The sequence below is a fragment of the Ctenopharyngodon idella genome, chromosome 10 (genome assembly GCF_019924925.1).
Source record: "Ctenopharyngodon idella isolate HZGC_01 chromosome 10, HZGC01, whole genome shotgun sequence".
NCBI classification, from domain to species: Eukaryota; Metazoa; Chordata; class Actinopteri; order Cypriniformes; family Xenocyprididae; genus Ctenopharyngodon; species Ctenopharyngodon idella.
Window position 1 is genome coordinate 6,199,376 of NC_067229.1, and position 13,648 is coordinate 6,213,023.

Below are 13,648 nucleotides of genomic sequence, written 5' to 3' on the forward strand. Positions count from 1 at the left end.
CACACCCTTGGACTATTCCTCGCTTGTAAACGCTTTTAATTCTTCTTTGTGGATGTTTTGTTTTGGGGGTTTTTGTCGGTGAAGATATGGAGCATGTGAACTTCATCTGAGAATGAAAATGATTCTGTTTATAAGCGGACCTGATGATCATTGAATTGCACCATGTGGAAATTATATATGAGAGGACATTTGATAAACGGAAAATGATTCACAGCACAACTTTATTCTGTCTTTGTGTATTGATCATGAATGGTACGTGCTAAACACCCTTTTATGAATTATGAACATGTTTGTCTGTTGGGGTTAGTAAACTAAAAACTGTTAGAATAAAAAGTTAAAACTACTTTCATGTATTTTCCATCTGGCATTTGAACACGATTGTTAGCATCTTTCTCACTAACATCCTGTTTGATCTGAAACAGGTTTTTATGCTGTGTCTTTCTGCTTGTGTTTCAGGTGTGTCTGGTGTTTATTCAGATGAAGTGAAGTCAGTGTCAGTGTCAGTGACTGAGGGAGATTCTGTCACTCTAAACACTGATCTTACTGAAATACAGAGAGATGATCAGATACTGTGGATGTTTGGACCTCGAGAGACTCGTATAGCTGATATATATACCCAGAACATCAAATTATTTAATAGTGAGACATTCAGAGACAGACTTCAGATGGACAGTCAAACTGGATCTCTGACCATCAGAAACATCAGATCTGAACACACTGGACTTTATAAACTACAGATCATCAGCAACAGAGGAACTTCATACAAGAGATTCAATGTTACTGTCTACGGTGAGTAAATGATTCATGATCATCTAGACTGTAGTGATTCTCAAAAATACATATTAACAATAATTAGGATATATAGAATTTCTGAATGTGCATGTTGATCCAGATGTTGCATCTTCTGTAGTCCTCGCAGGAGTTGGTGCCGTCTCTTCAAAAGTGTTGGTTATCTGAGGTCTTCTTAAGAGGCTGGATCCAAACTGAAACTGATGTACTCTCTAGTCACCTCGGGACGGGCGTCCCGAGGTAAAACGGAAAAGCAAATGGAGAATAATTAGCGTAGCTGCTGTTTATAACATTAAGCAAAGATAGTCATGTGCAATTGATCTGATATGAGATGGATTATGTGAATGCTTGGGTAAAGAGATGCGTCTTTAATCTAGATTTAAACTGGGTGAGCGAGTCTGAGCCCCGAACATTATCAGGAAGGCTATTCCAGAGTTTAGGAGCCAATTGTGAAAACGCTCTCCCTCCTTTAGAGGACTTAGCTATCCTAGGTACAACCAGAAGTCCAGAGTGTTGTGATCTTAAAGAGCGTGAAGGATTGTAGGGCGATAGAAGATCGGTTAAGTACACAGGAGCTAAACCATTTAGAGCCTTGTAGGTCATTAGCAGTACTTTATAATTGATATGGAACTTAATAGGTAACCAGTGTAGAGATGATAAAATTGGTGTTATATGATCATATTTTCTTGACCTGGTAAGAACTCTAGCAGCTGCATTTTGTACTAATTGTAGCTTGTTTATTGAGGAAGCAAGGCAACCAGCTAGTAATGCATTACAGTAATCTAGTCTAGACGTCATGAAAGCATGAACTAATTTTTCTGCATCAGAAATAGATAACATATTCTGTATCTTAGCAATGTTTCTGAGGTGGAAGAAGGCTGTTTTTGTAACATATGAAATATGATTTTCGAAGGACAAGTTGCTGTCTAATATAACACCCAGGTCTTTAACTGTCGAGGATGGAGTAACAGTACATCCTTCTAAATGCAGATTGTAGTCTGAGAGATTCTGTGTACAGGTTTTTGGCCCAATAAGTAATACTTCAGTCTTATCTGAATTTAATAGAAGAAAATTACTAGTCATCCACTGTTTTACTTCTTTAACACACTCTGTCAGATTGGATAATTTAGAGATTTCATCTGGTTGTGTTGAAATATATAACTGAGTATCATCGGCATAGCAGTGGAAACAAATTCTATGTCTTCTTATAATATTACCGAGTGGCAGCATGTATATTGAAAATAGCAGAGGGCCTAACACAGATCCTTGCGGCACTCCATAATTTACTATCGTTATCTTAGATTTTTCCCTGTTTAAATAAACAAAATTGTGACGGTCTGATAGATACGACCTAAACCACCGTAATGCCTGTCCCTGAATACCAGTGTAATTCTGTAGTCGATCTAGGAGTATTTTATGATCTATAGTGTCGAACGCAGCACTGAGATCAAGTAGCACTAGTATTGAGATACAGCCTTGGTCAGAAGCTAGAAGTAAGTCATTTGTCATTTTAACGAGCACAGTTTCTGTGCTATGATGAGGCCTGAATCCTGACTGAAATTTTTCATAGATAGCGTTTTTTGCAAGAAGGAGCACAATTGGACCGACACCACTTTTTCTAGTATTTTAGATATAAATGGAAGATTTGAAATGGGTCTGTAATTTGCCAATACATTTGGATGTAATTGTGGTTTCTTAATGAGGGGCTTAATAACTGCTAGCTTGAAACGGTCTTGGGACATGACCTAGAGATAAAGACGAGTTAATAATATTGAGAAGAGGCTCTTTGCTACAGGTAACAATTCTTTCAGTAATTTAGTGGGTATTGGATATAATAAACATGTTGTTGGTTTAGATGCAGTGATAAGTTTATTTAGCTCTTCCTGTCCTATAGTTGTAAAGCACTGAAACTATTCTTGAGGGGTGATAATATTCTTGAGGCTGAATCATAAAACTCTGTCAAAGGTTACAATTGTATTTCTGATGCTTTCAATTTTCTCAGTAAAGAAATTTATAAAGTCATTACTACTAAACTGTAATGAAATGTTTTGTTCTGGTGATGTCTGTTTATTTGTTAATCTAGCCACTGTACTAAATAAGAACCTTGGATTGTTTTGGTTATTTAAGTTTGCGGAGACGCTCGGCCCTGGCTGCATTTAGAGTCTTTCTATAACGGGACGAGCTGTCTTTCCACGCGATTCTGAAGACTTCCAAATGAGTTTGTCTCCATTTGCGTTCTAGATTACGAGTTTCTCTTTTGATAGCATGAGTAATACTGTTGTACCATGGTACAGTATTTTTCTCTCTAACCTTTTTTAATCTCATCAGTGCAACAGTATCTAATGCTTTGTGTGTTTAGGTACAATGAGCAGCTGAGACAGATCAGGCAGTTTATTTGTGAATTTATCTATAGTTGTCGTGAGAATTGTTCTACCTAGTCGATATCGCGGCACAATTTGACAAATATCAGCAGTATGCAGTACGCATGTTACAAGGTAATGATCAGTGATATCATCACTTTGCGGTAGAATTTCTATATCAGTAGGATTGATTCCATGTGATATAATTAAATCTAGTGTATGATTAAGATGGTGAGTGGGTCCAGTGACGTTTTGTTTGACCCCAAAGGAGTTTAGTAAATCTATAAACTTAGCCCCTAACGCATCATTTGTATTGTCTACATGAATGTTAAAATCTCCAACAATCAGCGCTTTATCAACGTTGACCAATAGGTCTGAGAGAAAGTCCGCAAACTCTTTTAGGAAATCAACATAAGGCCCTGGAGGTCTATAAATGGTAGCCAAAGCAAGAGATAGTAGCGACTTTTTACTTATATCTGAGAGTGTAACATTTAGCACGAGAATTTCAAATGAATTAAACCTGTATTTTGTTTTCTGAGTAACATTAAGAATATCTCTATAGATTGTTGCAACACCACCACCACGGCCAACCGGACGGCATTTATTTTTATAACAGTAGCCAGGTGGACAAGACTCATTAAGACCGAAATAATCATTTGGTTTAAGCCATGTTTCAGTAAGGCAAATTACATCGGGACCATTATCTGTAATCATTTCATTTATAATAACCGCCGTAGGTGTCAGTGATCTAATGTTTAGTAGCCCTAGCTTTAGAAATTGTTTTTGTTCAGTAATTTTGCGAATTTCTGGTTTGATCACGATCAGATTTTTTCTAGATCCTTTATTTTTATTGTTAAACCTCACTATTCGGGGAATAGACACAGTTTCTATAGACTGTACTACACTCAAATTTCTATCAATTAAGTGGGTAGAACACAGACTGTGATTTGAGCTTTGACTTACTAGTCATACGGTTTTTTAAAATAAAACTTTTCAAGTCATACGGTTTTTTAAAATAAAACTTTTTTCCCCTGATTCATCCATGATTCATAAGCATTTTATGACTAAATTGAGATTGAAACTTATATTCTACACCTAGTTTATAAATAAATTGCTCTTGGTCTAATGTGCTTTTGCACTTCCTAAAGGAAATAATAGAAGAATAGTATTGATGTTTTAGGTACTGTACAATGATAGTTAGAAAAGCTGCAAACCCACATTTAGAGAAAAAGAGAAATAAATAGTAATATGCAGTTTAGACTGAGAAGTTGATATGAAAAACACCAACCACAATTAGAAGCAAGACCATTCGAAAATTCAGTATGCACAGATAGCAATGGCACCATCACTGTTTGTTACATATTTAATGCACCAGTAGACGTAAAGGGGGATTTTTCCCCCTTCATCTTATATTAATCCTAATTTTAATTTCTTAAGGAGTATAGCTGATAAAAACAAAAATAGATATCAGACCTAAGGCAGAGTCTTTATGTTGAGCTGCAGCTCAGATGTAATTCAAAAGCTGCTGCATTCATTTGTTTTTGACAATATATTTATTGAAGTATGTTGGCCTGCATGTTTGAGAATCTTTAAAGATGTCTCACTTGATCTTTAAATAATATTTTAGTTTTTATTTAATATTTTCCAGCTCATCTTCCCATTCCTGTCATCACCAGTGACTCTTCATCAGAAAGATCTTCAAGCCAGATTTGTTCATTGGTGTGTTCAGTGCTGAATGTGGGTCATGTGACTCTCTCCTGGTACAAAGGAAACAGTTTATTGTCCAGCATCAGTGTGTCTGATCTCAGCATCAGTCTCTCTCTACCTCTGGAGGTGGAATATCAGGATAACAACACCTACAGCTGTGTGATCGACAATCCCATCAGTAACTTGACAAAACATCTCAACATCACTCAACTCTGTCACACATGTCCAGGTACGTCAACAGTAATCAGTGTCTATTTACCGAATTGCTCTGTTACATCAAATAGATATTTTCTGTCTCTGTATCATTGCTATTCTGTAACCATTTCTATTGTTCAAGGTCTATAAAGGCACTGTTGATGTATAAGGCCAAAATTAATTGCTTCCTTTCCATTTTAGGATCTCCTCCAGCAAATAAATTCCTTGCAGCATTAATTCCTGCTGTAGTTCTGGTTGTTCTCGCGGGTGTGACATACTTTCTCTACAGGAAGTACAAAAGAGCAGTACAAAAAGGTAAGACATATCTTCAGCTTCATTAAACCAAGAGGAAATGTATTAATACTTTAGCATTTAGTTCTTATAATTGATGTCAGTTGAGAAGTTAACCCTATTCAAACTCTGACACTTAGGAAAGGTTTTTGAGCCATGTGTGAATACAGAGCCAACAGCCCAGTCAGAAGAGGAAGAGGTACAATATGCTGAAACAGGATTCTTTAGACAAAATGAACAAAAAAAGGTACAATTTTCATGAAACACCATCTATCAGCACGTGCATCCTCACATCAGACCAAGAAAGCAATATTTAGAGGCTTAGTTCACACACACACACACACAAAAAAATATCTGTCATCATTTACTCAGCCTCATGTTGTTCCAAACCTGTATCTTTCTTTCTTTCGGGAGAACACAAAATGAGAATTTTTTAAAGAATATCCAGGACACACTTTTCAGTATGATGCCGTCAAGCTCAAAAATGGCAAAAACAAATGTAGCCTATATGCTTGTGATATTCAAAATAACATTAAGAACATTAACAGTCCTGAAGGTCTTTAGCTTATTGAGATGTTTGCTGAGACTGCTAGAGCTTGGGCAAGGTTAACTCTGAGTCTTTTTTTAACCTGCATTCAAGTATATTTCCACTACATGATCTGATTTAATTTTGATGTTTGCTAGTCACACAGCTGTTCTCCTGAAATGTGTTCAGCTGAGATACTCCTTGTAGTTTCTCACCTTTGTTTCATGTTGTCTTGCAGAAAGCTAACGGGACAGAGGAAGTGATATACTCCAGCGTCGCCATATGAGACTCTGTTCAAACCAATATTACATTTTGTCTTTTTTGTTTGCGTGTTTGTTTTTTTCAGTCAGTCTAATACAGGAGATGAAGACAGAATTCAGCTAAAATGAATTTGATATTTCACTGATATTCAACTGATATTTGAAAGAAGCCATCTAACAAACAAAGATAAATTTGCATGTAGACACAATAAGGACAAAAATGAGCACAAAAATAAGCTAAAACTCATTCACCGATATACAATATACCCATGTAGAAGGCAACGTTCTCGGGACCTTGCGCAACGTTCCCTAAAAGTTCTCTAAAGGTGACAAAAATTCCGAACCTTTACAAGACATTAGGGACGTTCCTAAAACGTCCTCTTTTGGTAATGAAAGTGCTGCAGTTCAGTTCCTTATATGACTTTAGGGGGATGTTCCATTTTGGTTATTCTATGGTCACGTAAGAACGTTAAAAAGAGGATATTTGGGACATTAACAGAACATTCCCACGCAGTCCTCTGTTGGTCATTTAATAACATTCCCGAAATAAGTTTAGGGGGACGTTCTATTTTGGTTAATTTATGGGCGCGTGAGAACTTTACAAAGAGGACATTTTACATCAGAACGTCCTATAGTAATAGTCCCCTAAACATTCCCAGAACGTCCTGAATGTTCCCTGAAGGTTCACCAAATAACGTCCCCCAACCCTTAAAAGAACTCCACATCGTGACCGTCTCTGAACGTTACTAGGCAACGTCCTTAACACCAGTGGGGACGTTCTGAGAATGTTCTGGGAACGTAAAATTTCTAGCGGGGTACATTGATTCATGTCTCTCTCTAAGAACAGCCAATGTCAGAATGTCAGAACAGTCAATAAAGAATCCTGCTGAAGGTACACCAAGTCTCCTGGTCTTTGCTTCTAAGTTTCCTACAGGTACAGCAATATTGTATACACAATATGGTGAGATACAGTATTACTGTGTGCACTGTATCAGTGCCTGCCTGCTCATAGAGCTAATGGAGAAACAATTATTAATATTTGTGTCTGTATGCATTGGTGGATCATTCTGTGTGTTCTTTCAGGATTCGTGCACAAAGAAAACATTTAAACATTTTGTTTGTTTGGTTTTTTTATATAGTATTTGATTTATAGAAATTTTTCATCCAAACACATTCCCATACAGCAACAGTTCATAGTCACCCTGCTGTCAAGCTCCAAAAAAGAACAAATAAGCACTATAAAAACACCATAAACGTTCCATAGCTGTAGTCCATATGATTTGTGTGCTATATTCGAGTCGTCTGAAGCCATGTGCTAGCTTTGTGTGAGGAACAGACTGAAATATATCCCATTTATATCGAGACTCAGTGGACGATCAATGACCAGTGCTTGAAAGTTCTGCAGCTCTACCAGTGACTAACAACCAACAGAGAAAACTGTTTTATGAAAGCTTTGAATCATTCAGAAAGCAAAAGCAAGACCTTTTGTTTGAGGATGCCCCCTGGTGGTAAAAAAAAATATTTCATTTTTCTGCAACTGTAAAGATTGTCTTCATTGTTAATATTTTTCAACTCTGTATCTATTGTTTTAATGATTTCATTGTTTTTATAGTAATTCTTTTTGGTCAAAATTCAACAAGGTGCTTTCATTACTTTGCTATAACTCAGAATTATACATTTCTCTTGTCCTGACTCCTGACATTTGTGATGTTTTCTTGATTGAGAAGACCACAAACTTTAGTCAAGTTTCATTATGAGGTGATATGATCATTGTAAATGTGTATGCAACTCAACCTATACTTACTGTTAAATACTTTATATTTATTTGCCTTGAAACATTTACAAGACTTTTACATTGAAGCCTTTTAGAGGTGTTTTAGCCTTTTAGAGCTGAACATTATTCTTGAAGTATCATTCCTGCCACTGGCCATGTGTAGCTCTCATCAACACTGTTAAATTCTGTTTTCTGGTTTTGTGATTGTTTCTCTTTCGTATTACAGTAATGTAATAGAGCAGATCTGTGTTCTCAAGTGACAATCTGAGAATCCAACAGACTGCAATAGCATTAAGACAGAACTCATACAGCCAGATCATGAACAAAACCATTAACGAAATGTGGTATGTATAGCATGAGCATGAATGCAAACTTTGTTGCCATTTGGACAAAACTATGAAAAAGCTTGTGACTGCACTGAATAATTTAATGTGCATTAAGTAGAAATACTTGCTTTTACATGTCTCCCATTACTGGGTGCTTTTTCTTAGACTGACATGTCAGTGTATTATTTTAATTGAAAATTGTGCTTAAAATATACCGTATCAGTGTATCTTCAGATATATATTACTTAGACCTGCTCTTGGAGAATTTCCTGCTAAGGTTTTGAACAAGCTCATCATTTATGGCTCTGGTGATTTGGCTCTTAAAAAAAAACCTGTACATGGAACTTGCCTGTGTTTAGTAAATAAACTGACTGTGGACACTTGTTTTACTAATAATACTTGATGGACAGCATGTCATCACTTGACACAACATCAAAAACATCAATATTTAATATACTTAGAGCCTTGTTATAATTTTATGTTCATAAACTTCTAATGTTTGTAATTCTGGATCAGAGTCTGGATGTTTAGTAGCAGTTCTGAATCTCTTTAAAAACCGTTAATATAATTTAATATGTATAATTAAAGTTAATTCATAATGAAGTCATTTTTCATGAAAGAGATGCTCTATCAGCCAGAAAACTGACTACTCTGCTTTCAAGCTATTCTTACCATACCTTCAAGATGCAATGCACTGTGAATGTACAAACCGTAAGACAAGAACTATTTCTAATTCTATACCATGACCTATACTTTTTTAATATAAAAAGTATATTTATATATTATTTAGGTAAATATTTAGATACTTTAGATCAGTTCTAACACTTAACACCCTATTTATTCTCTCGCAACAAAGATGTTGGTCCAGGAACATGTTGTACTTGGTGAAATCACGTTCTGCTTGTTGCCACTGTTGTGAGGGCCATTTCTGGCCATTTTGGCACCCTATGCGAGATTCCCATTGGTACCCCCTTTCCCGCTTCACAACTTAAAACACTCAAAACTTAAATAGCAATGTTTCTAAGGATTGATTTGATACATTTTACAAAGTATATAAATAAGTTGTCTCCTAATATGAACTGAAATTATTCACCAACATATGCTGATCAGCCACAACATTAAAACCACTGAGAGGTGACGTAAATAACATTGATTATACAGTCATAATGGCATCTGTCAAGGGGTGGGATATGTTAGGCAGCAAGTGAACGGTCATTTCTTGAATTTCATGTGTTGGAAGCAGGAAAACTTAGCAAGCGAAAAGATCTGAGGGCAAGGACGGATTATGACACTGTCGTGCCCTGGGCACAGACCTGTTTCAGGCCCCCACTCCAATATAGCATTGAGTGTCGAGTTTTAGTAATTTTATTATGTGCTATTGTGATTTTATTTTTATTTATTTTTTAATTTTGCCATTTAGGTTTAATTCATTTTTTATTTCGGTTCTAGTTTTAGTTTAGTTTTATTTATTTCCAGTTTACAATTTTAGTGCTTCAACTTTATTTTAATTTATTTCAGTTTATTAGGGATGCTCGTAACCGTTAACCGACAGTAAGAAGTTTGACTGATTAAGACTACTATCAGTTAAATGGTTTAACAAGTAATTTAAGTGATTTTTAAAGTAGGCTAATTGTTCAATATATTTTTAAACATTTGCTGCATGGTTATAAAATACGCTATATAAAACTGCGTTTTTGAGAGAAAAAAGATAAGTCGTGAATAGGTTGCATTTTATTATTACATCCAGAAATAATGTAAAATACTGGTAGCCTATATAAAGCTAAATGTTTACAATCATCATAAAAACAGATAAACATAGCTACAAGCTATTTTAGTCCCCACTCCACAACAAATCCTTTAAATTTAACAGTTACTTTAGTTTCTGTGCTTTGTGTACTTTGATTATTATTTTTATGATTATTATAATTTTTATGCTTTATCTGCATTTGGATCCTGCTTCCACGTCTGAGTTTGCTCACATTATAACAATATACATATATTTAATTTACTTGACATAAAACATGTTTTGCAACCTGTCTACTCGCCGTCACGACCCTTTACAGTGTTCTTACTTAGCCTATTTGTTATTCATGTTTTCCAGTTCCACTGCCCATTCCCATTATTAGATCTTCCCCACAATGTTCATCATCAGAGTCCAGATGTTTTGTGCTGTGTTCAGTGTTTAATGTGAGTCATGTGACTCTCTCCTGGTACAAAGGAAACAGTTTATTGTCCAGCATCAGTGTGTCTGATCTCAGCTTCAGTCTCTCTCTACCTCTGGAGGTGGAATATCAGGATAAAAACACATACAGCTGTGTGATCAACAATCCCATCAGAAACCAGACCAAACATCTGGACAACATCAGTCAACTCTGTCACACATGTGAAAGTATTATTTACTGATTATATTAGAGATTATTTGTGGCATCATTTACTGATTTATTCATAATCATTTTTTGTTGCTAAATTGATTTAATGAATGAAAATTATCAGATTAATTATATATTTAATAATGGATTCTGGAATTTTTTTTTAGATATCTAGTCATTAAAAAGGTTTTTAAAAATACATTTATGGTTTAATTTTTGCTTTATATTCAATTGAGTTGCTGTTTAAGAAGGTTATTAGCATAAAATATTACTCTCTCTGTTTAGTGGCCTGTTTTACATCACACGTCAGAAGAGTTTGTTCAAGTACACTAATGATTCAGTGTTCTTCTGTTTCTCAGTCTCTGTCCACTGTTGTGGTTTCTCTGAAGCTGTGATTCGATTAGTCATCTCGGCTCTGGTGGGCGTGGCTACTGTTGCTGCAGTTTATGACATCAGATCCGGAGTTTATGTGAGTTTATGTGAATACTGGGCCAGAGCTGGCTCACTTTTGGTGAGCCACTGCCAGAACACGGCTGAGTGAGCCAACACTCAGCCGCAACTGGCTTGATCGCACTGGTAATCACATGTTTGCTGGGAGCCAGAGTGCCTGACATCAAAGCAAATTTAAAAGTGCTGGCTAATGCTAATAGTAAATTCTCTATGGCCTGGTTTCACAGGCAGGGTTTAGCCTAAGCCAGGATTAGACCTTAGCTCATTTAGGACATTTAAGTATCTTTTATAAACGTGCCTTAGAAAAAAAAATTACTGTGTGCATCTTGAGACAAAACAATGCCACTGACATATTTTCAGAAATGTCAGTGCAAGTTACTTTCAGCTAAAACAGTTAAAACATGCATCTTAGTCCGGGACTAGCTTAAGCATTGTCTGTGAAAAAGGGGGTAAGATTATGCTGGCACTAATGATTTCAAACTTTGCCGGTCAGAGATCATTAAAATTAACATTAAAGAGGTGTATGAACTTGCAAGTACAATGTCAGATATTGTAATATGCTAATATGCTCTGGACGCCTTCCTGATGAGATACTTAGCAGACTGTCCTCATTCAATGACTGGCTGTCTAAGTGGTATCCACAGAATAATATAGGGTTCATAGACAATTGGAAGTTTTTGGGGCAGACCTGATCTGTTAAAAAGAGATGGTATTCATCCCTGGGGTGGTGCCACAGTGGTCCAAGAAAATTTGTTTGTGTTGGGTGCAGATAGCAGAGGTGATGATATGCAGGTTCTGGATTTTTGGAGAGCTGTTGTCCAGGGAAGGATAAACTTGAGGCAAGCATGAGCGTGGTCTGCACAATGGGATGCATTTTACAGGCAGCACAATGAGCATTCATATTGGAAATTAGTGACCCTGAATTGTGAGTACAGTTTGATAAAAGAGAGACTATTCAATTATACTAAATACACTTTAAAACATGAAGATCAGCCTGCCAGCTGAGATAAGCGTAAACAGCAGAAGGTATTTGTCATAACAAGTCCATTAATGTAACCGCTTTAATGGACCGAGTTACTAATTATAAAATTATTTTTAGTTCTATTTTGTCACTTCTGTTATTTTAACATGGAATGTAATTTTTACAGATAAACACACATAGCATGGTTGCTCATTTTCACTTATCTTATTTGCTATAGCTGTTTTTCTGCAGGTATCAGAAAATACTGAGATAAAGAGAATTCCTCTCCATTCACGACTGACAATGTTTTGTTGTGCTTCTAATGTGAAATATCTATTTCACAACTCACTAATCTGTTAAATACATTTGGATTGTTTATGGATTTTCAGTCAGATGGGAAAATGCAAAAAATAAGCAAGCAATATGAAAAGCAGCAATAATAAAATATATAAAATATTGTACTGGCACTTCATTTTGTGGCAATGTGAGGATGAAGAATGACTACAGAAGCAAACATATGCAAGCATTCAGAGGTTTAAGAAAGCACAATCCAATATTAGTTCAGTCATAGTACCACTCTTTCTAAAAATGTGAATACAAAAAGCATATATATAATTTTCTCACATTTTGCCACTAACCTATATAAGTTTTTATCATCTTGTTGTTTTTCTTCATCCTATTTGTTTTCTTTTTATGTTAAAAAAAAAAAGAAAAGAAAAAAAAAGCTAATGGCGGATTTCAAAAGCAATTTAAAATACTGAAAGGAAGTGAGGAAAGAAGGAATTTTAAGAGAGTGAAATGATGAAATCCCAAGTTTCTAGCAATATATGGACTTCAGAAGACCTGATCTGAACGAACCATCAATCATGTTGGCGGATGAATTAAGTCTCCCTCATGGCTGAAGTTTGAAGTTTTGAGGCGGACAAAGTCTATAGAGTCGTTGGTAAAACTTAACTTAGAACACGAGACTCAACGGAAAAGAAAGGAAAGTGAGACAAAAGTAGTTAGATGGCTTGAGTGAAGCTCTTCGTTCTTATTTTCATCTGATCTTGATCTGCCTTGATCAGGTCGTCTGCTCTTCATCGTCTGCTTATCATTGTCTTTTTTTTTTTTTTGTCTGAATTGTTTGTTAGTATAGATTTTAAATGAGGTGTTTGTCCAACCTCTTTGAGGAGTTCTGAACAATTAGGTATTGTCTTTGTTTTAGAGGTGGCTTTTCTCCTCCACTCATCATAAATTAAACTTCTCTGTTGACTCTTTAACTTTCCTGCTATTAGCAGAGAGTACGGAGAATACAGTTTAGACATGATTTCTATAAAAGAATGCGATACATTTTACACAGATTTCATTCAAGCCAAAATTTAAGTTATGAACAGAGATTTACACTCATACCAAACAAGGCAAACTTTCAATCAACCATTCAAAAGTTATAACAATTACATGCATTGTGAGTGATCTGAGCATAATAGTCACCAGTATAAGTTTTGAGATGAGTTTTGTATGGTAATTATGTTTGAACGAATCATCTGGAAGATTAATTTGTGTCTGGTTCACCCTCAAATCCTGCAGCTATACGGAGCTACAAATGCAATTCAGGAAACTGCTGTGCAACTGTGAAAATGGACCGTCCGGAAATAAGC

General features: G+C 35.8%; 1 protein-coding gene across 1 annotated transcript; it reads left to right on the forward strand.

Moving 5' to 3' along the window:
• Positions 1-20: 20 nt before the first annotated feature.
• On the forward strand, positions 21-11,138 carry LOC127520223 (uncharacterized). Its single transcript, XM_051908165.1, has 4 exons — positions 21-252; positions 457-789; positions 10,330-10,617; positions 10,957-11,138. The coding sequence occupies exons 1-4, from the start codon at positions 144-146 to the stop codon at positions 11,136-11,138; spliced, it is 912 nt and encodes a 303-aa protein (XP_051764125.1). The 5' UTR covers positions 21-143.
• Positions 11,139-13,648: the final 2,510 nt, after the last annotated feature.

Coding starts and splice junctions, on each gene's coding strand:
- LOC127520223 (XM_051908165.1), top strand. CDS start 144: ATGATCATTGAATTGCACCATGTGGAAATTATATATGAGAGGACATTT. Junction 253..456: donor TTGTGTATTGATCATGAATG/GTACGTGCTAAA, acceptor CTTGTGTTTCAG/GTGTGTCTGGTGTTTATTCA. Junction 790..10,329: donor ATTCAATGTTACTGTCTACG/GTGAGTAAATGA, acceptor CATGTTTTCCAG/TTCCACTGCCCATTCCCATT.